This window comes from Anolis carolinensis, chromosome 5 (genome assembly GCF_035594765.1).
Source record: "Anolis carolinensis isolate JA03-04 chromosome 5, rAnoCar3.1.pri, whole genome shotgun sequence".
NCBI classification, from domain to species: domain Eukaryota; kingdom Metazoa; phylum Chordata; class Lepidosauria; order Squamata; family Dactyloidae; genus Anolis; species Anolis carolinensis.
In genome coordinates this window covers 66919388-66944791 of record NC_085845.1, presented here as the reverse complement: position 1 = coordinate 66944791, position 25404 = coordinate 66919388, and the positions used below count along the sequence as shown (strand labels likewise).

General features: G+C 39.4%; 1 protein-coding gene across 1 annotated transcript; it reads left to right on the top strand.

Moving 5' to 3' along the window:
* Positions 1-3907: 3907 nt before the first annotated feature.
* On the top strand, positions 3908-25355 carry cfap97 (cilia and flagella associated protein 97). Its single transcript, XM_003221627.4, has 6 exons — positions 3908-4065; positions 6618-7506; positions 7594-7665; positions 20084-20352; positions 22313-22463; positions 23997-25355. Exons 2-6 carry the CDS (start codon positions 6648-6650, stop codon positions 24128-24130), a joined length of 1485 nt encoding a protein of 494 aa, XP_003221675.1. The 5' UTR covers positions 3908-4065; positions 6618-6647; the 3' UTR covers positions 24131-25355.
* The last annotated feature ends 49 nt before the right edge of the window (positions 25356-25404 follow it).

Below are 25404 nucleotides of genomic sequence, written 5' to 3'. Positions count from 1 at the left end.
CATTTAATATATAATATATAATTAATATTATTATATTATACAATATTATTACATTGTATTATTATCATTAGCCACCCTGAGTCCCATACTGGGTGAGAAGGGCAGGGTAGAAATACTGTAATAAATAAATAAATATTATATTGTATTACATTATAATATTATCAATATTATATGTATACACAATATATTATATTATTAACATAGCACAATATTAGTAAATGAATGAATGATACAATATTTAAAAATAAAAACAATTTTAACCAACATAAAGAACCTATCAGAATTTCAATGGGAAGTGTGCGCCTGCTTCTGCCCAATGAGATAGTCAAGTTAAGTAGGATTGTTGTTGTTGTGTGCCATCAAGTCATTTCAGACTTTGGGCAAGCCTAAGTCTAAAACTGAGGGTGGGGGCCAGGTAAATGACCTTGGAGGGCCGCATCCGACCCCCGGGCCTTAGTTTGGGGACCCCTGCTCTTACGTGTGCCCATGAACCCAGAGTCACCTTGCAGGATGATGCACTACTCAGCTTTGCAGAACAAATAACACAGGAACTTTTACTAAGTCCAAGAGATCAACAGAACAAAGATATTTACAATAGTCCCTCTGATTGCTTACAGAAATTAGCAGTCATTAACAGTCCTTTCTTAGTCCATAAATCTGCTTCAGTGAAGATCAGAAGCAAACAAGGCCTCAGAAAAAGGCAGGCCTCTCTGAGTACAGAGCCATCGTCTTTCCAGCCAGTATTCAGTAGACTCTCGTGCACACATACACAGAGAAACCTGTTCAAACCGGTTCTCCAGAAGCAGGACAGCAACAATTGCAAACCAATTCCCCAGGTCCTTGCAAACTCAGACAATCAGTTTCATGCATTTGATTTTCCAGTTAACACACATATAGTATCTTTGAAAACCATGACAAGTGGGAACTCAACCAATATGTTGTTGAAGGCTTTAATGGCCAGAATCACTGGTTTGTTGTGCATTTTCTGGGCTGTATGGCTATGTTCCAGAAGCATTCTCTCCTGACGTTTCACCCACATCTGTGGCAAGCATCCTCAGAGGTTGTGAGGTCTGTTAGAAACTAGGCAATGGGGTTTATATATCTGTGGAAGGTCCAGGGTGGGAGAAAGAACTCTTGTCTGCCGGAGGCAAGTGTGAATGTTGCAATTAGCCACCTTGATTAGCATTGAATGGCCTTGCAAGTTTCATTCCTGCCCGGGGGAATCCTTTGTTCTGAGGTGTTAGCTGCCCCTGATTGATCCATGTCTGTAATTCCTCTGTTTTCAGAGTGTTGTTCTTTATTTACTGTTCTGATTGGATGGTGAAATGTCAGGAGAGAATGCTTCTGGAACATGGTCATACAGCCGGGAAAATGCACAGCAACCCACTAAACCAATAGTTTATATGAGTCTACCATATACCGTGCAGCCAGGAAATCAGAAGACATTTACTTCTTGGGAGGAAAGCAATGAGCAACCTCGATAAAATAGTGAAGAGTAGAGACATCACACTGGCAACAAAGGTCCATGTGGTTAAAGCAACGGTATTCCCCGTAGTAACATATGGTTGCAAAAGCTGGACCCTAAAGAAGGCTGAGCAAAGAAGATAGACGCTTTTGAACTGTGGTGTTGGAGGAAAATTCTGAGAATGCCTTGGACTGCAAGAAGATCCCACGAGTCCATATTCCAGGAAATAATGTCTGACTGCTCACGGGAGGGATAGATATTAGAGGCAAAGATGAAATACTTTGGTCACATAATGAGGAGACAGGAAAGCTTGGGGAAGAGAATGATGCTGGGGAAAAAGGAAGGAAAAAGGAAGAGGGTCTGACCAAGGGCAAGATGGATGGGTGGTGTCCTTGAAGTGACTGGTTTGACCTTGAAGGAGCTGGGGGTGGTGACAGCCGACAGGGAGCTCTGGTGTGGGCTGATCCATGAGGTCATCATATGCCATGCAGCTGTGGACAAGTCTACATAGGGACCACCAAATGCAGCATTGCCCACACACGAATCAAGGAACATAAAAGGCACTGCAGACTAACTCAACCAGAGAAGTCTGCCATAGCAGAGCAATTGATGAACCAACCTGGGCACAGCATATTATTTGAGAACACAGAAGCACTGGACCACTCTAACAACCACCATGCCAGACTACACAGAGAAGCCACTGAAATCCACAAGCATGTGGAGAATTTCAACAGAAAGAAGGAAACAATGAAAATGAACAAAATTTGGCTACCGATATTTTAAAAAATTCTAAAAACAGAACAGTAAATAAAGAACAACACCCTGAAAACAGGGGAATTCCAGACAAGAAACAATCAGGGACAGCTAACACCTCCAAACAAATGATTCTCCCAGACAGGAAGAAGCCAGCACTTGGGGCCACAGGGCCATTAAATCCTAATTTAATAAGACTTAAATGAGCATAGTACAAAGCATGGCTTCAAATGGCCATCCTGCTTTAACTTATGTAGAAAAGAAATGGAAAGAATTCCTGTGAGTACAATCTCTGAAAACTTCTATGCAATGCTTCAAAGCTGGTGTGGCAACTAATTACACTATGTAACAAAATTTGGGGGGGGGGGGGGGTTCTGGTTTGAAAATGTTATTTCCTATTTAATTGTGCAGTCCTTACTTTAAAAGTCGTTGTTATACTCCAGAAACTTAATTTCTACACCTGCCACAATTTATGTCAAATTACTGTGTGGTCAAAGGCTTTCATGGCCAGAATCACTGGGTTGCTGTGAGTTTTCTAGGCATCCTCAGAGATTGTGAGGTTTGTTAGAACTGAATAGCCTTGCAGCTTCAAACAAAGGATCCACCTCCCAACAAAGGATTCCTCCAGGCAGGAAGCAGCCAAGCTTTGAAGCTGCAAGGCTATTCAATGATAATCAAGGTGGTCAACTGCAACATTCACACTTGCCTTAAGCAGACAAGAGTTTTTTCTCCCACACTGGATATATAAATCCCCCTTGCCTCGTTTCCAACAAACTTCACAACCTCTGAGGGTGCCTGCCATAGATGTGGGTGAAACATTAGAAGATAATGCTTCTGGAACATAGTTGTGAAAGCTTTCGACGGTACAAAGATTTTGCAGTTTGGGTTACTGTGAGTTTTCAGGGCGGTATGGCCATGTTCCAGAAGCATTCTCTCCTAATGTTTTGCCCACATCTTTGGCAGGCATCCCCAGAGGTTATGAGGTCCTCACAACCTCTGAGGATGCCTGCCAAGATGTGGGCAAAACATCAGGAGAGAAGGCTTCTGGAACATGGCCATACCGCCCGGAAAACTTCCAGAAACTCAGCGATTCCGGCCATGAAAGCCTTTGACAACACATTTTGCAGTTTAATAAACGTTTTCCATGGTTAGGAAATGACATTTATAACCCAGGAACAAAAATAAATGTGTTACATATTGTAATGGCGGAGGGAAAGGGCTGCCTCCTCTAAGTGTTTTTATGAGAGACTGGGGGCCCTTTCACACAGCCATATAACCCAGAATATCAGGGCAGAACATCCCACAATATCTCCTTTGAACTGGGTTACCTGAGTCCACACTCAGATAATGTTGGATTTTCTGCCTTGATAGTCTGGGATATAGTGCTGTGCGGAGGGGCCCATAGCTCTTCTTCAAGTTGTGTGAGGCTGAAAAGGCTAATCTGTAGGATTACACCAGTCTATTTCTGGAGCGTCTGCCACTGTCCCACATCGAAAGAGAAGAACATGTCTCTGTGGAACAAGCCATATTGTTGGGCAGAGCCAATCGCTTGAGGTGCGCTTCGAAGTAAGTTGGTCGCCTCAGGTAAGGCCTGGCTGTGGCAGGTGCCCCTGGTAGGCCTCAAGGCCTGAGGGGAAGGGCTTCGCGGCCTCCCCCTGCCGCACAGAGAGGGAGCTTCGCCCAGCCCTCGCCACGGAAACCTCGGCTTTTCCCTCCCCTTCCTGGTTACGCAAACACACCGCCTGGCGGGAGAAAGCGGCTCTGTTTGGGAAAGGAGGACTCATTGAGCCCTCCATTTTGGCTGAGGGGAGCCCATCGCTGGCTGGAAAAGGCGCCCTTTGGACAAGGTAACCAGGGAGGGGACAATAAGAATAGCGATGCGCCCGAAGTGGGGCTTCGTAGCCACAACAGAGGGGGAGGTTTGCCCTCTTTTATCATGCATAACTGTTTCCTCAAAACGAAACGGATTGAGTCTTTTTTAAAAAGAGGGTGGAAGTCTGTGCTTCAATGCAGTCCTTTCCAGGACATATTGCTTCACATGTTGATGAGACCTTATCTGAAATGCTAAAGATCAGACCTATTTTGGGATTTAAAATGGATTTTGTAATAGTTACATTTGCCCCTTATACACTGCTATATAAAATCTGCATTATTTGAGTTATATGGCAGTGTAGACTCAAGCCCCTTCTACACTGCCATATAAAACCCACATTATCTGCTTTGAACTGGATTATATGGCAGTGTGGGTTTTATATGGCAGTGTAGAAGGGGCTCGAGTCTACACTGCCATATAAAACCCACATTATCTGCTTTGAACCGGATTATATGGCAGTATAGACTCAGCCCCTTTCTAGTAAAGGTAAAGGTTTTCCCCTGACGATAAGTCCAGTCGTGACCGACTCTGGGGGTTGGTGCTCATCTCCATTTCTAAGCCGAAGAGCCGGCGTTGTGCGTAGACACCTCCAAGGTCATGTGGCCGGCATGACTGCATGGAGCGCCGTTACCTTCCCGCTGGAGCGGTACCTATTGATCTAATCACATTTGCATGTTTTCAAACTGCTAGGTTGGCAGGAGCTGGGGCTAACAGCGGGCGCTCATTTCGCTCCCGGGATTTGAACCTGGCACCTTTTGGTCCACAAATTCAGCAGCTCAGCGCTTTAACGCACTGTGCCACCAGGGGCCCCTAGCCTTTTATCCCTTCCAGACAGGCCTTTTATCCCAGGATCTGATCCCAGTTTTCTGTTTAACCCAAATTACTTGGCAGTGGGGCTAGTGTTCTAGAAGCATGAGCAGTCCCATCTGTTGTGCAGGCACTAGATTTTAATTTATCTGTGTTAACATTGTGTACATTTTTTTATTCCATCTTCCTTGACTCCCTGAATTCTTTCTGCCTCTTAAGATACAACTGAATGTATCATGCATTCCATAATTGCGCAGAACACTTTCTTGTTCCTATATACAACATATTGCTACACACAATGTATACCAACTGCAACTGAGGCAAAATTGCATCTTGTGAGATCTATTTTATTTCTTCCTTGAACTTTGAGAATGAATCAATGAAATAACAGAAAAATGGTGTCCATTCAGAACATGTTACACACTTGAAGATATTAATAAAGTGCATAAAGTACAATTCTGTCAAAATTATTGTAGATCAAGGATTTTAAAAATCTAATTTAACCAGACTAGTTTATATTTTTCCTTTTAAAAACAATTGAACACTTAAGAGTTGGGAACATTCGTTAGTATACTCTACTAAGAATCATACAAATTTCTGCCTTTTGCGCCTCTCTGATCAAATACATATTTTGTATGCAGTGTTATGACTAGTGGTCTAATCTTTAAAAAATGTACTAGCAGATCTTCTTGCAGTATTATTGCAGTGTCATAGCAACTGAGCTGCAGAACCATGATTTATTACTGCCTGGCATGCTGTGTAAGGCATCCCTTCCAAACATTACTGCTGTCATGTGGCAGTATTGCAGGAGACTTCCCATGTACTGTACAACTTGTAATGTGCAAACAATTACTTCTTAAATGTATGTTATTTTAAACATAAGGTTTCATAAATAAGTTGTTTCACTGAATGCCTTGAAGGTCTCTTCCTTAAAGGCACCCAATTAGTTGTGTGTTTAGGAGGATGGCAGTATCCCAGCTAAAGTGTCAACCAGAGGTAGAGAAATGGTATGGGTTGGGTAAAGGTAGAGAAAGATATCAATAAAATGTGTTCCATTCATTTATTTATTTTCTGGACTGCTTTTCTCTCAGTATAAGATGCATTATGAAACCACTGTGGTCTTTAAGATTAAACCTAACGGGAACATTTTAAAAGTATTTATTTATTTACTGTACTTTTACCCCGCCCTTCTCAGCCCGGAGGGGACTCAGGGCGGCCCACAACATGGCAACAATTCAATGCCATTCAAAACAATTACAAAGAATTACAGAAAAGTCATTTACAATACACATTACTTTACAATTGCACCATCAGCATAACGTGATCCAAGAGCAAGGTCTGGGCCATTCAATTGGTCAAATTCCGAGTCTTTCATGTCTCTTGCTGCACCAGGTTTTCAAAAGCTTGGTCAAAAAGCCATGTCTTCACTTTCTTGAGAAAGATCAAGAGGGAGGGGGCTGATCTGATCTCCTTGGGAAGGGAGTTCCATAGCTGCGGGGCCACCACCGAGAAGGCCCTGTCTCTCATCCCCGCCAGTCGCGCCTGCAAAGCAGGCAGGACTGAGAGCAGGGCCTCCCCAGATGATTTTAAAAGTAGTCCTGGTATGCCAGGATTAGAGCAAACATATAAGATTTATGTAATAAAGATGTAGAGAGAGGTTCACAGCAACCAGTGTTTGCTCCATCTATTGATGTATTGATTTTAGTTTTCTACTTCCAGGAGAAATACGCCATCAACTTTCTTTTGATCATGGACCATCGATATGAAGATGTATCAGACTGTGAAGTGGATCACTCCTTTTTTGACAGTGACTTTGAGGAGGAGCTGAAGAAAAAAGGAACCACAACAAAAATAGATGGGGAAAATAGTGGTGAAATTCCACAAACAGAAGATACAGTTGAGAGTAATACTAACATGAATATCGAAACTAAAGTGGTGGAAGGTGGCTTGATAGAAGAAGAAAAACAAGAGAAAGAGGCAGAATTACAAAAGGAAGACACTTTGATTAGTCATGCATATCAACCTGAGAATGCCGCATCCTTGGCGTCCCTCAATTTAGAAAATGCAAGTTCATCAGGTACAAAATCAGCAGAAGGTAGCAGAATGCATGAAAAAAATATTCCAAGTAAGATTCCTGAAATAGATAAAAAATGTGAAGTAAATTACTATACAGATGAAGAAGACAGCAGCGATGACAGCAGAAACCAGAAAGTTAGGCTCAAGTTGTGTAAACAGTCAAGTGGTGCAAAGGGTAGCAAGACCATTGCAGTCCATGCCTCTTCCTCCTCCTCTTCAACTTGCAGTTCTGATACAGATGGTTTAGACACAGACGATGGCTTGTCAGACTCTTCATGTTCTTCTTCAAAAAAGAACAGCATGTATAGCCTAGCACTACTTTCTCCAAAACAAAAAACTGCCCCAGGTATCAAGTCAGTGGAAATCAAACCAAAGCTAGGCGACGATGCAGAAGAATCAGAAGACACAGTGACCGATGTCACTCCTCTTTCAACACCAGATATCAGTCCCATCCAATCTTTTGAAGTTGCAGCATCCAATGATAAGAAGCTGAAGGTTAAAAGGCAAGAAAATGTGAGCCAGGAATTATATGGTAAGCTTAAATAATCTAAATATAATGTCCAAATTGGAAAAAGTCCAAACAAATACAATTTTTTCTTGAATTTCTCTTTCTCATTAGAACCAGACCTGGATCACAGATGTCATCAAAAGGTCCTGAACGAAGCTCTGGACTTGAATAATCTTTTGAAAGGTGATTTTTTTTTCTCAGAATAATTTTAAAGCATGGGAGGGGAATCTTTTTTTAAAAAAAAGAAATACAACTGTATTCTTGTATAATGTATCTGTATAATTATACTTGAGACATGATGATGAAGTAAAATAGGGACTCTCCATTTATTTTCTGCAAAGAAATGATATACAAAACAGAACCTTTATCTAATCAAATGATATGGAAAATTCAAACCCAAGATAGCATATATAGAGGTTTTTAAAATGTTTGAGCAAATAATCAACTACAAACATAAGATGCAATAATATTATTCATATTTTGATATTTAAATATGGTATTTATCCATCATTTTGCAGCATTGTTTATGTACTTGATGCTTGTGTTGGTGGCTCACCAAGATTTCCTTGCATAATAATATATATAAGTGAAAGTACATTAGAGTCTCGCTTATCCAAGCTTCTGGATTATCCAACGCATTTTTGTAGTCAATGTTTTCAATACATCGTGATATTTTGGTGCTAAATTCGTAAATGCAGTAATTACTACATAGCATTACTGTGTATTGAACTACTTTTTCTGTCAAATTTGTTGTATAACATGATGTTTGGGTGCTTAATTTGTAAAATCATAACCTAATTTAATGTTTAATAGGCTTTTCCTTAATCTCTCATTATCCAACATATTCGCTTATCCAACATTCTGCCGGCCCGTTTACGTTGGATAAGCGAGACTCTACTGTAATCTGGAATGTCCTAAGAATAAAATTTAAAGTTTTTGTGTATATAGTGTTCAGTAACTTTTATCATGACGTTTAGTTGAACTCTGAGAATAGTGGCATTGACAACTGTGCTACTTTCTAGTTAATTAATCTGTAACTTCTGATAAGTTAAACCTTTAAGGTAGTATTAGTTTCTTTGAGGACTCTCATATTGCTGTTCTATTATTGCTGCAAAGGATTCTCAGCTAAGTATCTTGCTTCAACTTTTTAACAGCACAGAATAACTAAACCCATAGGTATCACCCATGCACCTATATTCACCATATACTTATGTATAAGTCGACCTCATGTATAAGTTGAGAGTGTTTTGGGATGAAAATTAGGGATTTTGATGTGAGGCCTGGATAAGCAGACAAGAAAAAGTTCTCATGCATCCTCAAGGCCAGCTGCCCTGGCTGCCACTTTCCCACTCAGGCATTCAAAAAAGCTAGAAGTAACATCACAGCAAAGAGAGTAGTGGAGATCAGTACTTTTCAAAAGTTCTCCCAGGATGGACTAAACTCTCATCCTTTGCCACTCTTGCCAGGGATGGTTCCCTTTTTATATAATAGTTAAGGTCTAGTATTTACATTGATTGATGGTTAAGGTGATCCAGGTTTTTGAGACTGATTTTTTAAACTAAAATTCTTAGACTTACACATGAGTATATACCAGGCATGGGCAAACTTTTTTGCCTTTGGGCCACATTGTGGGCTTGGCCAGGAGGGCTGGGCTGGGAGGGAGGGGGGCCATTCACATGCTGGGCACCTGGGCACGGCGGGCCCATAAGGGGTAGGGCCTGGGAGAGGGCAGGGCCAGGAGGGGGCAGGGAAGGGCCTGGGTCATCCTCAGGTTGTCCTCCCAACATAAGGACAGTGCTACTTGCCCCATCCTTATGCTGAGAGGAAGACGGGACATGAGGCGACTGCCCCAATCCTCTCCCGATGGTCCTCGGGCTGTCCTTTTGGCATTGTGCCAGGAGGAGGGTGAGACGGGCGGCAGCTGAGAGTGCTCTGGAGGGCTCTCAGCCACCACGTGCCTTCCTTGAACTGTCCTCCCGGCATAAGGATGGGGCCACTCGCCCCATCACCACCCCAGGAAGCCAGCTGGCCAAGACTGTCGCTACCATGATTCCAGGTGAACCAAGAAGAGGTTCGCATAATGTGGTGTGTATAGCAGTGCCACATATTATTCCCGGAATGAGTACAAAGTATAGTATTCTTGATGGCTTCTGTGAGATGTTGGTGTATAGTGATGTATTTATTTATTTATTTGCAGTATTTATATTCCGCCCTTCTCACCCCGAAGGGGACTCAGGGCGGATCACATTACACATATAAGGCAAATATTCAATGCCTTAACATAGAACAGAGACAGAGACAAACGCAGGCTCCGAGCTGGCCTCAAATTCATGACCTCTTGGTCAGAGTGATTTGTTGCAGCTGGCTGCTCACCAGCCTGTGCCACAGCCTGGCACATTCATGCTGGCTAGGATGTTGTTCTCTGGGAGTTTGTGGATGGAATGTATTTCTCTTGGGAAATCAATTGTATCCTTCACATAGCTTGGAGTGCTGATGGCATATAGTCTGATAACTGAATCCCTATGTTCAGATATCACTACAGTGAGGATTCTCATGCTTGAGACAGTAGGTTTTCCAGGATTGCCTTGGTTGTGTATTTTGAGTAGATAGAAGATACCCAATTTTGACTCCTGGAGTGTGTCCATTTGAATTCTGCTCTATACATTACTGGAGAATTGTCTTGAGTAATTTATGGAGTCACTTCAGACACACATTAGTAAGATATTTAAAGAGCATTGTATAAAATGTGATGTTATGCAGTTGTCTCTCAGCCTTCTCTATGTTTTTTGTCTTGTTCATGATAACCACATTTTCCCCTTTGTTAGCCTATTATATAATAATGTTAGGAAAGTTTCTGACACTCTGGGTGGCACCTCATTCTATATGGCATTCTATATTGTTGATTATTTGTCTGGGCACAATAGTGTGAAAGCATTCTATATAGAAATCCAGTTCCATTTTCTAACCGTCTAGAATTCCTCTTTTAGTAGCATGTGGAACCATATTATTGTGTGTTGGTGAGGTGGCCATTTTCATGTGGTGCTTATGCTTATGAACTATTCTTCTGGCTGGTGTCACTCTTCCTGAAGTATTCCTTGAGCAGTAGACAGCAGAAGAACGCTTCCAGATCATCACAGGATTAATGTGTGTAGGTGGGAGGGGAGGATACAATATTTCCCCGCTACTTTGTGGTTATCACAGACTTGCTGTTTTGTGGGAATTAATTAATTAATTAATTTACCCCATTGCTGCCCCCTTGCTTTGTGTCTGCCATGTTGCTCTGGCTGCCTCTGCTCCTGCAGCCAGGGAAGAAGGAAGGCCGCTCCGCCCAGTAAGTGAGCGAGGGAGGGAGGGTGGGTGGGTGAGAGAGTGAGGGCGGGCGACAGCGGCGGCTGGAGCCTGGAAGAGGCAGCCAAGCTCCTGTTTCTGCCACTGCTCCAGCTGGCCACGCCAGAAAACGTGGAGGACTCGGAAGAAGGGGCAGGACTCGTGGAGGACTCCGCCCCCTCTTCCAAGTTCTCCACGTTTCCCCAGCATGGCCGGCTGGAGCGGTGGCTGCCACAGAAGCTTGGCTGCGTCTTCCAGGCTCCAGCTGCCGCCTGCCCTCACTCACTCACTCACCCACCCTCCCTCGCTCGCTCACTTACCAGGCGGAGCAACCTACCTTCTTCCCTGGTTGCAGGAGCAGAGGCAGCCAGAGCAACACAGCGGAAATGGAGCAAGGGGCTCGCCGGCGCTGGTAGGAAAGGCTTCAATATAATGTATAAATATTAAAATTAAAATAGCGTCCCTACTTTGTGGATTTTCACTTATCGCGGATGGTTCTGGAACGTAACCCCCGCAAAAAGTGAGGGAATACTGTATTTGGTTTTGTATGAATTACATTTCTCTACAGTAGATTTTTCCCCCTCAGTAATTGGCTTGGCTTACTAAACTGTACAGTGCAACTGCCAGACAGAATATCTATATATATAAAAGAGTGATGGCATCAGGGCAGCGGACAAAACAACAAAACTACAGGCCCCCCAACCTCGAAATTTGACAACACAACCCATCATCCATGGCTCTAGGTTGATACAACAAAAAGAAAAGAAAAATAAAGTCCTAATGACAGGGAAAGGAATAATAGTGTTTATCCAATTGCTGCCAGTTTGAAGGCTAAGCTCTGCCCACTTGGTCTCCTAGCAACCTACTCAACCCAGGGGACAGGCACAGTTAGGCTTCACTTAGGCCTCTTCCACAGATTATCAGATTTTAACTGGATTATATGGCAGTGTAGACTCAAGGCCCTTCCATACAGCTATATAACCCAGTTATAATCTTACTAGCTGTGCCCGGCCACACGTTGCTGTGGCATTGTCTGGTGGTGTTGGTGAGAAATTGTTGAGATAGTGGTGGTATTGAATGTCTGTTGTATGGTTGTCTTTATGTTTAGTGCGCATTTGGATGTTTGTGTACTGTGAAAGTGGTGAGGGTAGAGGGGGTCTATGTCCCTGTGTAGTATTGTATAGTATTTATACATTGTCCATGTGTTGTGAATGCTTGGATTGTGTCCTGCTGCATAGTAGAAAGGGTTGGGCTGGATGGCCCTTAGGGGTCTCTGCCAAACTCTTGTGCCTGTCCCCTGGGCTGAGTAGGTTGCCAGGAGACCAAGTGGGCGGAACTTAGCCTTGTAACTGGCAGCAATTGGATAAAAACAATTATTCCTCTCCCTCTAATTAGGACTATTTTTCTTTTCTTTTTGTTGTATCAACCTAGAGCCATGGATGATGGGTTGTGTTGTCAAATTTCGAGGTTGGGGAGCCTGTAGTTTTGTTGTTTTGTCCGCTGCCCTGATGCCATCACTCTTTTATATATATAGATATTATCTGCTTTGAACTGGATTATCTTGACTCCACACTGCCATATAATCCACTTCAGTGTGCATACGAAACATAAAGACTACCATACAACAGACATTCAATACCACCACTACTTCAACAATTTCTCACCAATACCACCAGACAACGCCACAGCAACGCGTGGCTGGGCACAGCTAGTATATAATAAAAGTGTATCTGGCATCTTCTTCAGTAATTACAAATGCAGTAGTATGTTTGTATTGCGGTATCACAAATCACTTTTATTATCACTGCATATGGAACAATCCAAAGTACTTCCCCACACCTACCTTTTCAGCTGCATAGCCCTCTACTCCAACAAGGCTATCTTTCCAGACAGCATGGAGATGGGCAGAGACATTATCCAGCTCTCTTCCTTTAATTGGATGCTCTGTAATAGGCATCTTCAGAAGCCTCACTGCACTACTTTGGTGGTAGTGCTGGTAGTAGCTAATTTTCAGTAGCACATTGCCACCATCTAATACATTTTATTGACTGAGCTGGATATTCATATAGACTTCATCCCATATGAAGTGCCCTGTGGCAATCTACTATGATGTACTGCTGATGTCACATAAGCAGGTTCTGTACTATGACATGCTGGCAACACACTTTCCAGTGCCAGAAGTGTTTCAAGGGTTAAACAGCTAGAAAAGAGGGTTTCTCCAGAAAGTTTGATACAGTCCAATCTGATGAAGCATCCTAGTTCTCTGGAATTTGCTGAAGAAAAATAGGTGAGATTACTAAAGGGAACTATTATAACAAAGGTGAGAATTCAACTAAAAGAAGAATTCTACTGAGAAGCACAGAAAAGAAAATTGAATAACATTTCAATGTCTTTTGGTGTTTGCAATTAAAGCAGTCTACTACTGTTTTGTACAGTACATAGTTATACTTAACATAATTCTCAAAACACTTTCTAGGTACTGATGTAGCATGCTTATTTAACGGGAGAAATAGTTATATGCATGTACATCTGTGTGTATTTCTATTCTGTCCACTAAAAGAACAAATATATAAGAGTTACTTGCCCTTTGCTTATAAGAATATCTTTTAAATGCTAACAAATGATGCCCTATAGTTGTGATTCCAGACTATTGTGTTCAGAAGGAGAATACAGCAAATACATTTAGGAACTAACTCTTGGTAAAAGTAACAGCACATAGAAATGGCCATCCAGTAATCAGATATAACAAAAATAACTTTCTTGAGAAAGATAGTTAAGATCTGCAGTACCAGTTATTTTAGATGCAGCACAACTTTCCAGTATGAACTCAGTTTTTTGCCTTATATAAAAATCTTGGTTAAAGTTATCCCGTCACAAGAAATAACGTACATACAAAATACATTTTATAATTAGGTGCCTTTATTTTTATGTGTAGTAGTATCATAAGGCTATGCATTGTGTGTATTCCAAAATCTTTTTCGTGAATCTAAAGAAAAAAGGTATATTATCATTTTTTTTATAAAGACATTTTTGTCTGTCCTTCAAGCTAATGTTAATTCTTTAGGTTGTTATTTCTATTTTGCGTATTTAGTATGAAATTCTATACACACATCCCCAAGTTTTCTTTGCCAGTGAAATGTGCGGAAGCAATTAATTTGTGGGATACTTTTGCAGATTCTACAAACCCAATCAAAATTGGGAATCTGACTTCCAAAAATTACAAGTTGTGATTACAGGCTCCCATTTAAAAACCTCTTCACCTGCTTGGTCCTTCGGCCCTAAATCTTATTTCACCTATAGCCATTTTCACCAATATTCTGAGAGAACATAGCTGGTACTTGATTCTTCGATGCTGCAATTTTGGATTGTTCAACATCTATATGATGTCACTTATACAGTCTTGAAGGTGACTAAAGAGTTTTCCAGAGCATGTTTCTCATAAGGACCTAATCAATGCATTCTTATACATGGATACAATCCTTTCCAATAAAGGTTTTTGGCCCAAGATAAGAGCTTCTATGGGAAAACTGTTTCAAATGATGACATTTATTCTTCAGTTTCAGCTAAGTCTTATTTTTTATTTCAGTTTTGCTCATTGTTCGACCTAATATGATTGTTCACATAGATAACTAATTTGGCTAAGAGGTCATAAACTAAGGTGGGTGATCAGACTCCTTTAATAATAATCTGCCTTCTTAGGTTGATGGGAGTTGTAGTTCACATCATTTGAAGGAAAGCAACATTTCTATTTCTATATTACCATATTAATCTCTACCCATGGTAAAAAGAAAGAGCAAGCAAGGTCATTTTTGCTCTTAACTTGGATTCAGATATCAAGTAAATAGCCTCTAGTTAATCCATATAAGAAAACTGGCACCAGATTGGTTTTAATAGTTTCTTGAGTGCATTTTCTGCATATAAAAACACTCAACTGTAGCATTCCTATGGTGGGAACAGAAAACAATAATTTGCCACTTTTATTGGGCCTCTTTTGTCAAGGACACTGCTCATGAAAAATATTACAGGGGCTTGCGTTATTCACTTTTTTCCTCTTCTTTGCCAACATTTACAATGTTGCACAATTTCACTTCATATTCCCAGGAATTATTTTAATTTTATTAGAGCTTTAGACTTTAATTACATTACTTGAAATTTATTTGTTTTATATATATTAAACAATACATTTTAACTGTACTCCATAGGCACTGTATGATAGAGCAAGACTGGGGTAGTTTATCCATTGCAGAAAACTAAAGCACTGTAATGTAGAAGAAATTGTCTATGTAGAGGCTGAAAGCAATGAAGGGTTGAGATGTGTAAGTGACTTTTCAATACTTAGTATTGTGTAGGTGTTTCTCCCCGTTCCAGTATGTTAAACATAGGAATAGAACATGGGAAACAGAAGCATAAGGTGATTATTGGATACAGAACCGTATAAGAACCTAAAAGATTCTTGGTCTTTTATGTGATGTCTGTGAACAATGGTTGCTTTGTTGTTGGCCAAACCAACATTTTGAATCATTCCAACGTCTGCCTCATTACTGCTTTCCAAAGACATCATTCATTCAACACACTAGATGAACCTCAGAGTATGGGATTAAACATCACTTTTTGACGATGTACTGTTTGCAGGTTCAACCAGTGGTATCTAAGCAGGCCAGTAAGGGAGTTTAGGCAAGGCCAATGAATGGGGGAAAAGAAATTATGGTCTTCATGGCCAAAGTACAGGGTGTTTGAAAAAGAACTCTCTATTCACCATTTAATTTAAATGGTGAATAGGGAGTTCTTTTTCAAACACCCTGTATAGAGTTGTCAAATACTTCCCAAGCCTTCTTCACAACTTCTCAGATAGGAAGAGGTGGGTCAGAATCACTACACAGAATTTCTCATTCCTACCTATGTCTACCACCTGAAACTCGAGATGAAAGCATCATGGTGAATATGATGAATTGAAACCTGCTTTTGATCAGCAGCTTCCAATGCTGCAGGGCAAAAAAACCATTTGAAACACAGAAACCATTGCAGTAATCTATGTGGAGTACAGCTTCCTGTTTTACCTACACCAAAAAAATTTGAAGCTGGAAGGGAAGAATGCTGAACAAGTGAATAGCTTCGAGATAGTTTTAAGTAACTATTTGGATTCCAGCCATTTCCCCATAAAGTATAGCATCTTGAAGTGAAAGGCTCATTCCTTTGGGTTTGAGTGTCTGTGTTTGAAACAAATATATGTAAAAGGTTGAGCTCTGTTTATATTTGACCGTGTAGCACATACTTACGGTTTAATGGAGGTCAGGGACCTTTCCTTTGTACAGAACCATGCCATTTAGAAAAGAAGTGGTTAGAAGAGGCAGTGGGGAAAGGAGTGGAGCTAAACATGCTAGGTTTCCAAATCTGTTCCCTCCTTTCTGTAAACATGCTGGTTTAAAAGTCCGTCTGTTTTGCATTTGGCATCCTGCAGAAGTAGCTTCCAGTGGCTTTTATATTCAGCTCATAATACTATGATGCATGGCAGATTCTCCCTTCATCCAACTTCTGGGGCTGTGAGGAGAAAATGAGAAATTTTTAGTATTCCCAAGTTCTAAATTGTGGTTAGTGTTAATTCTGATTAGTTGAAATGTAAACTTCGTCCGCTTCTTTCAGCAATAATTAAGGTCGACATTTGTCAAATGTAGATATAAGAAGTTTCAGTTAATATAAACTGGAAGTCAGCCATGGCCATATTAAAGAAGGAAAGAGAACATACAACAAGCCCAGCACTCACTATACCTCAATCCCCAAAATGCCGACCCAGTGTCACAAAAACGTACAACAGTAGGAATCTATAGTAACCCCCTTTTTCACCATAATGGTGTCACCATTCCCTTACTGAACATTGTTTCAAAGCCATAGAATGGGAGACAGGAACTATTGACCATGTTGGAAGCATCTCCACTATCCTCACCCAGACAGTTAAAATTTTAATACAGGTGTTCCAAAACCTGAAAATTATTGTTTGCTGTTTCTCAACTTTTGTATCTTTTCTTAATATTATCATTTCTCCAATTCTTTGTGAGAAGCCTGCAATGTTTAAGGAAAATAATAATGCAAAAAAATTAGTGCAATTGTGAATATTTATTTATTTATTTGCCATATTTGTACCCCACCCTTCTCTACCCCAGAAGGGGGACTCAGGGCGGCTTCACATATCAGCACAATTTGATGCCTTAAAAACAGACAATTGGTAAAAACACATTAAAACAAAAAATTAAAACAATTAAAAACAGTTAAAGCATATAGATTGAAGTGTGCTTTATTATGTAGTGGAATTTCTAATCCTCCATTGAATATGCTACTGGTATTAAGAATGAGTTGTGAATATTGTTGGTCTGAATACAGAGAACTACAAGTCAAAGGAAATGTTTAAGAGTTCATATATTGCTGCATTAGGTAGGTTATATAGTAATTCTTGTGGTTGTGCTCATATAAAAGTTGTACAGTACATCATCACCTTTGGATTTCATTTAACACTCAAGTGCAGTGCATAATTTTGCCTGACTGTTAGCAGAAGGGCACTTTCGAATGCAATCTGCTGTATTTAACTCTGGTTATGTCATGATTTTATAATGAATTGTCTCAGCAGTAATAAGGCCAACATGAAAAGATATTTGGTGGTGTTCATGCATGACATAAACCCAAAGCTCTGAGTGCTTTTTCTTTTAAAAGAGGTTGTGTGTACAAATTTCTAATACCATCTAAAATAAATACCATTTATAAACTACCATTTTTGCAGTACTTTAATTGATAATTCAGTTCACCAAGACCTAATAAATATTCTGTTGCCATTTTTGCTCTGTTTTGTTTTCCTAGGATTGTTCAGTGAATTAGCCTGCCATTTTAAATTATATATTTGGGTTTTTGTTTTGTTTTTTGCAACTGATGGTACTTCATGTTCTTATAGACTATAATTGAGATCTGTGTTTTGGAGTAAAAGAAAGGATGTGAACCAGTTATGTGATCTTTTCAGGAGTATTTCTTCATTTTATCTATTGAATAACTAGAATTAGAATTATTCTGTTTTTGAATAAATGCTGAGGAATGTTTTTTTAAACTTACACTTGTATATTTAGGCTCAGTTGTTTGCATTGTGCCATAGATCCATACATCTTAGCTGGTGCTAGTTATCACCCAACAATCACTATTGTTTATTTTATTATATTGCTTACAATGTTTGATTATATTTTCTGTTTTGAGGAATGATTGAATAAATGCAAAATGATTCATATTTGCATTGGTATAAGATAGTGATGCTAAATATCCATTTTGGAAATCAATGTTGTCTTTTTTCTAGAAAATATATAGTCATCAGTATTTGCCTGTGCTGTACTACTTATATTAGCACCTTTATTTAATATTTTTGGGGTTTTTTTACCATGTCAGAAGTGACTTGAGAACATACTGCAAGTCGCTTCTGGTGTGAGCAAATTGGCCATCTATAGAGACGTTGCTCAGGGGACGCCCGGATGTGTTACCATCCTGCTGGATGTCCCTGCAAGCTAGAGCTGATTTCATGTGAAAAACATTGATTTTCTATTATCCTTGATTTGTGGTGGGAATAATTGATCATTTTATTTTTCTTCTTCTTTAGTATGTGAATCTCATAATATTGTTCACTAAGCAGCAGCTCTTTATTATTGTGGTGTTTCATCCAAGTTGAGAATTAGTGTGGTTCTCCCTTAAATGTTCTTTTTATGGTTGTTTTTTCAAATGGTAGTGTAGATTTTGGTTGATTTTGGATTTCCAAAAAACCAAATAAGATAATAGTGGTTAGAATGTTGGACTATAAATTTTGGAGACCAAGATTCAAGTTGCCACTCAGCCATAGAAACCCATAGATGATATTGGGAAATCACACTCTTAGTCTTAGACTGAAGAAGTTAGTGACAAACCTCTTCTGAATGAATCTCAACAAAAAAAACCCCTATGATAGGGTTGATCGTGATCATTTTGAAGACACGTAAGAACAATAATCTCTTTACCACACCATATGTTCCCAGAACATTTCTTCTTCCAAATGTCTTTTGAAGGAGCTGTGCTACTTTCCTTATAGTTCCTAAAACTATTTAAACAACTACATGTTCTCTGACATCACAGTGGGTCCTGGTTCATCTCACAGGTAATTTAACTTGTTCAGGTGTTAACAGAGTAAATGGACTTCTTTTGAACAAAAATAAGTATGTAAAGAAGTATTAATATTAACAACTTTTGAATTAAGCTGTTCTGTGTTAAGATTGGTAGGACAGTTTTGAATCCAATCAGCAAACTGTGATAATATTCCAGTTCTTTATGATACTCGGAAATAGCTGGACCAAGATTTAAGCCTTTTATGGAATTTGAAGACGTAGGGAGAATATTGTTGAGATATGTTGTACTTCTCACAGTCATGAAAAAGAAATAACATAGTTTTCAGAATTTTAAAATTCATGACTTATGTCAAGAAATTTTCATTTAAGTGCATTCTGACCCCTTTTGACTATGCTTAGAGAGGCTATTGCCATTTCATCTTGTACAGTTTAACCACAGTTCAGTGCCTGTTCCATTGATGCCCCGTATACACAAATGATAGAATGGACTCTCCAGTGTTGAAACTCTATGATTTTGGATAGACTAAAATAATTCATCTAATGACCTTTTCAGCACAAAGCATATTGGCTATTAGGATAAATGTAAATTGATCACTTTTTATGGTGACCGGTAGTCTGCACTTAAATTTGCAAGTGAAAAGCATGCCAGTTCTATATACATTTTCAAAATTAGCTACAATGCCTGTTCAAATTATGCTCCCATTACTCAGCTGTAGGTTAAAAGACAGAATCCTTATGTTGACATTCTCATCCTAAAAACATTTCTGTTTGAAGAATATTTGAAGTCAATGCTTACAGTTGAATGCACACTATATATTTTGGAAGCCAGAAGCCATTCTGCATACTTCTTACACTTGGGATTATTAACAATACTGTTCATAAACTATGCATAGTTTTATTTATAAATATATAAGTGCAACTGAACAGACTGGGATTTAATTTTTAGTGAGCATGTCCAAGGATGTGTATATACGTCTTCCAGTTCCATGGCTGCAATAATAATATGTGCCTCAGGTTCCTGTTAGGCATTGTCAGTTCAGAGTTGTTTTCAAAACCACCTGAAATAGTTATGTTAAAAAGTCTTGACAGTGAGGTCATTTAATTTTAAATGTCGACTTGTTTTTTTTAAAATGTTGATTTGATTTTCTTAAAAGCTTTTCTGCAGTTGGAGAAAAAGGAACAAGAGAAGATGGTCTTGGATCAGTCTTCTCTAGGGTCAAGAAAAAACTACTCTTTCACAAATGATGAAGTGCGACAAATTGATCAGGAAAATCAACGGCTCTTAAAAGAACTGACAAAACAAGCTACAAAACCCAGAAGCAAAAGTGCATCAATGAAAAAACCTTCAGGCCCAACGGCTAAGATGTACCACAGTGCCATCAACAGGCAGAGGGAACAACAAAGGATTGATAGAGAGAATCTGGTTAGTTGAAGTTCTTACTATAACAGACCTTCTTTTCGGTAGCAAATACAATCTTGAGTCATGGGTAGAGAAGTATTAAATGACAATTATGTGGCTGAGGGAAAATGTCCCTTGAAGTGATTCCTTTATAAATGTGTGCATATTCAGAGCTCATGAACCTGGGTTCACAGCAAGTGTTTGTTGAGAATGAGAGAGAAAAGAGAATGGTGTTCCTCAAGTGGTCACATATTGCTCATGCCAAAGCATGTCTGTCTTTCTCCCTCTCTTTTTACTTTCTTCTTTTTCTCTTCTCCTTTTTCCTACACATAAATATTGTAATTAAGAGGAGAGTCTGACTGTAGCAGAACTCTTGTTCTACATGCATTTAGATTATGAAGAGAAAAACACAATGAGTCTTTGGCCAGCAGTGGCTACAGTAGCAACAGAGTTTCTATCTGTCACCAGAAGACCTTACCTGTATATGGGGCTGGGCACTTCCCCTGTGCATATGGGATCATTGCTTCTCTCATTTTGAGAGAAAGGGATTAGAGTAGGCAAAGTGGGAAAATTTGGGCCACAGGCCTCTGGGCCATTCTGCCACCACTGATACTCACCTTCAAGCCCTCTCACAGAGATGTTTTTCCATTCCTGAAAGCCTAGGTCAGCTGTATCTTTGCTTGTTCTACTGCTGTTAAACCACTGTAGTAACCATAGTGATACCTCTTGAGGCAAAGAACAGTGCACACATTTTCTAATAGAACATTACCCAGAACTTGTCCAAAATAATATGATATAAATTTGGATAGCATCCACAGCTGCTGATCTAGAGAGTTTGATTCACAGTCCATCTACTTCTTATGCAAGAATTCTGATAGCTGTCTGTGTAGCCTGAATTTATAATGAATTATATATAATATAATAATAATAAAACTTTATTTATATACCGCCCTATCTCCCGGATGGGACTCAGGGCGGTTTACAGTCATAAAAGCAACACAACATTACATAACGACATAACACACATTATTAAACAAGGTAAAATAATACAATTATAACAATAAATCACACTCACATGACCAGATCAAGGGGACGGGAACCATAAACCCAATATATTAAAATGTATCATTTTAGGCTAGGGAAATCTTGTGCAATGTATTCAGGCTCAGAAATCGGCGGTAGTCCAATATAATTACTCAAAAACCTGCTGACACCACCAGGTCTTCAGTTCCTTACGGAAATTGGATAATGTAGGGGATTGCCTGATCTCTTTTGGCAGTGCATTCCAGAGCCGGGGGGCCACTGCCGAGAAGGCTCGTTCCCTCGTCCCCACCAGCCGCACTTGAGACGGTGGTGGGAGTGCGAGAATAGCCTCCCCGGAAGATCTCAAGGTCCGCACTGGCTCATATATTAAGTTAAGTTATATTAAGTTAGTATAAAATATTACAGATCTATGGTCTGCTGCTTCTTTTTGGTTCTTAATGGGCTAATTTTTTTTCTCCACAGTGCTCAGGTTTCCATAATTTTGTAAGACTTTCTTTGCATAACCCCCTCCCCCCAATCCATCAGTTGATATACTCCAGCATTGTTGTATTATTTTGAGATGGAGCAATCCCAAATTCATAAAGGTTTTGTGAGTGCAGATTTACCATTGATTGATACAACATTCCTGAGCTTTTCTGAAGAATCAGGTTGTAGCTTAATAAACCAATGTTTTTTTCTTCTATCACTTGTTCACTTCTCTTTAAAGATTGTGGCTTCTGAGTTTCCATATACATGTCAATTAGGTTATCAACAAACTAGTGCTTGAAATAGCTACATAAGGGAATCCCTGTTCCAGTTAGAAATTATTTCTCCAAATGCTCTCATGTGCAGTGTTATATTTCATAATTGATCATAGTGAGATAACTATGCATGATTCTGATATAAATTCTCAATAACTGATGGTGAAAAAAAACTAATTTATGAAACAAATTAAATCAAGGCTTTTTTGAAGAGACTTGAAGCAGTGAAACCCACAGTCGGTTTGAGGCGCTCAGAACAACTCATGGACTATCAACGGCAAATGAGTTACCTTAGTGCTTCTCCTACTCCTAGAAGAGGGAAGTCCGCTTTAAGCCATCATAGCCCTTCTCGTAAGTAGCTGCAATGTGATAATTTTCTCTATTTGTATAGTGTATTTTAGGGAATAATCTTGTAGACACAGATATTGTTGGGCGAGTAGGCTTATTAACAAAAGACCCCGTAAATGTACAGCAGAGTAACTTATTAGCAGCAGCAGCGTGACCCAGCACCAGTAGCCAAAAGTGATAGAAAGAACAAAAACGCACAGACCACTGTTACTCTTCCTTAGGAGGCTTATATTACTTACAAAAACAAGGTTTCAATAACACAAATAAAATTCTTTATACTTCCCTCTTTGCTTCCATGCTGGGCTTCTTTCTCATACAGATAAACAGCTTCGCTCTCACAGAGCCTCCTCTCACACCGAACTTACACAAGAGCTTCACACAGTAGCTTTACACATGAGGCCTTCAACCTGTGGCTTCTCTCACCAAAGCTTCTCACACCAGGCCTTCTCACACATTCAGACCTTCCCACATTCCTCAGGACAACACTAGCTTTGGCCCACTAACTCTTAACAGGCATCAGCCTACTTACTCTCCTCAGGGTGACACTAGCTTTGGCCCACTAACTCTTAACAGGCTTTGGCCTGCTCACTCTCCTCAGGGCGAAACTAACTTATTTAACCCTTTCAGTGCTTGACTCACATTTTTGTAATTAAAAATACCTAGTTAATTTTTATTTCTGACAGATATATGATCCTGATGGTTCTTATCATTCAGTCTCACTAATTCAGTTTTGTGGCGCTCAGACATTATTCAAGTGGAAAAAGGGGAGAAATAGACATTAATGCTGACATTGGCTACTTAGTTATTTATTCAAAAATAGTACTCCTGTCCTGAACCCCAGCCCACTATAATAGCCATGGGCCAAATAGGAAAATGAGGTCTGTTTAGCTGCTGATGGGTGTTGACATTGACACGAACAGTCTAAATAGTCACCTGTAAAATTTTAGGCTGGAATTCTGGGTTGCTGTTTAACAGATTCATAACCAAAAATTAGGAACTATAATTACTCTGTATTTAGTAAATGATGCTCTTTCTGTTCACCTTAACAACCAACAAACAAACCAAGCAAAGGAAGTCTATTCAGCTATATAATTGGGGCACAATGAGAACAATGTTTCCGGCCTTGACCAACCATAAGCGAGGATTTGGCAATCAAAAGTAGGACTCTTGTTGCAATTCCTCACACTCTTGTTCACTGGTGAAAGGGGGCCAAAAACATCTTCCTTCCACACCCATGAGCAGCTAAACAGACCCCATTTGCCTGATTTGGCTCATGATTCACACAAGCAAAAATCCCACATGTTGGAATGCAACCCTGAATTTTTGAGCCTTAAGTGAAGTTTGTTGTATAGGTTTTAGACCAGGCATGGGAAAACTTCAGCCCTCCAGATATTTTGGACTTTTATTACCAGCTCTTAGGAATTGTTGAAATCCAAAACACCTGGAGGGCCGAAGTTTGCTCTTGCTTGTTTTAGACTATTTCTTCAGAATCCTTTTGTCCAGCCTTGATCACAGCGGATTCTCTTTTTCTACCAGGAGTCGCTTCACGACCATCCAGCCACAGCGCATCCAGTACAATAAGCAGGAGGAGTGAAAGACCAGTTTTTGACTCATCCAGAAGTTCTTTGCAGCGATTGAACCCTACTAGCATCCGTGGTGCCTGGTTATAAGTTTAGATGCATTGCACCACCAGATTTCTAATTCTGACGTTTTTGCAGATTGCTGTAATTCTGTATAAGAGTATTGTAATATTCACCATTGGTGAATAAAGGACACCCAGAAGTGATATTAACACCAAAGGGAAACAACATTGGTTAAATTATTTTGTTTTATTTAATTGCAGGCAAATTCTCTATTCCATCTCTTGAATAGTATTTTCTCAATCAGTATTTCCTCTTAAGAGATGTTTATACAGAAAAAAATTGGCAATACTGTAAATCTTCTTTATAATCTTTTAAATCTTCCATTAAATTTAGATTTGATAATTGCCACATTTTGGGACCAGAAGGGGAAACTGCTTTCCATTATCTTTTACAATAAATATTCATGCCTGTTTTTAAGTCTTGAATTTTGTTTTCTTATATAATGAATGTAGCTGCCATTTTTAATTCAGCGTAATCTATTTATGCAGCCTTTTAGTATAAATCAGTAGTGTTTATGATAATGATATATACAATCTTAATGGTAACTGGGGAGAGAGCATATGTCACACAGTTACACTGTTATTTATTGTTGAGCATTCAAATGCTCAGGTGGCCATGAAATGAATCCTTTTGAAAGCGCCAATTCTGTGCTTTTTTCCATATTTGCATTCCAAGAACAATTTCAGTCTATTCATGCTTAATTTCATCCATTTTCTGCAATACTTCACAAACTGAATCCAAATTCAATGAAGCATCTTCTGTTGTGCATTAAATTCAGAACATTGACAGTTTTAATGTCTTAAGTGGTATGTTTTCAAGCAAATAATGTGGAAGAGTGGTCTCCGTAAGGGCTTTATCTTTGGTTGGCCTTGTAACGTGACTTTTGGGTAGCTCTGACTGTGCAATATATGTGCAGAATTATGCTGATTGTTCAGTGATGTTTCTTTAATAAATACCAATGAGCAGCTATGTTGTGAATGCACTTTCTAACTGCAAGCACTTTTACATTTTTCAGTGACATTTTCCTCTTTGATAAAACATTACAGCTTGTACTAGTTTTAAATAATGTAGTTGTAGCATTGTACTTGGTTGGTTATAGCAGATTTGTATGTCAGTCTTTAAAATCTAAGTAAAATAACTAATTATCCTAGTGTTCAGCATTGCACTATATTCTCAACAATTTACCTTTGTGTTGTAACAAAATCAACACTATTGAGTTCTAATTTAATAAAGTGTGTCTTTCAGTTGTCCACTTTCTGCTTTTAATTGAGTTTCTCTCAAAGTCTCGCCAACTCCAGAAT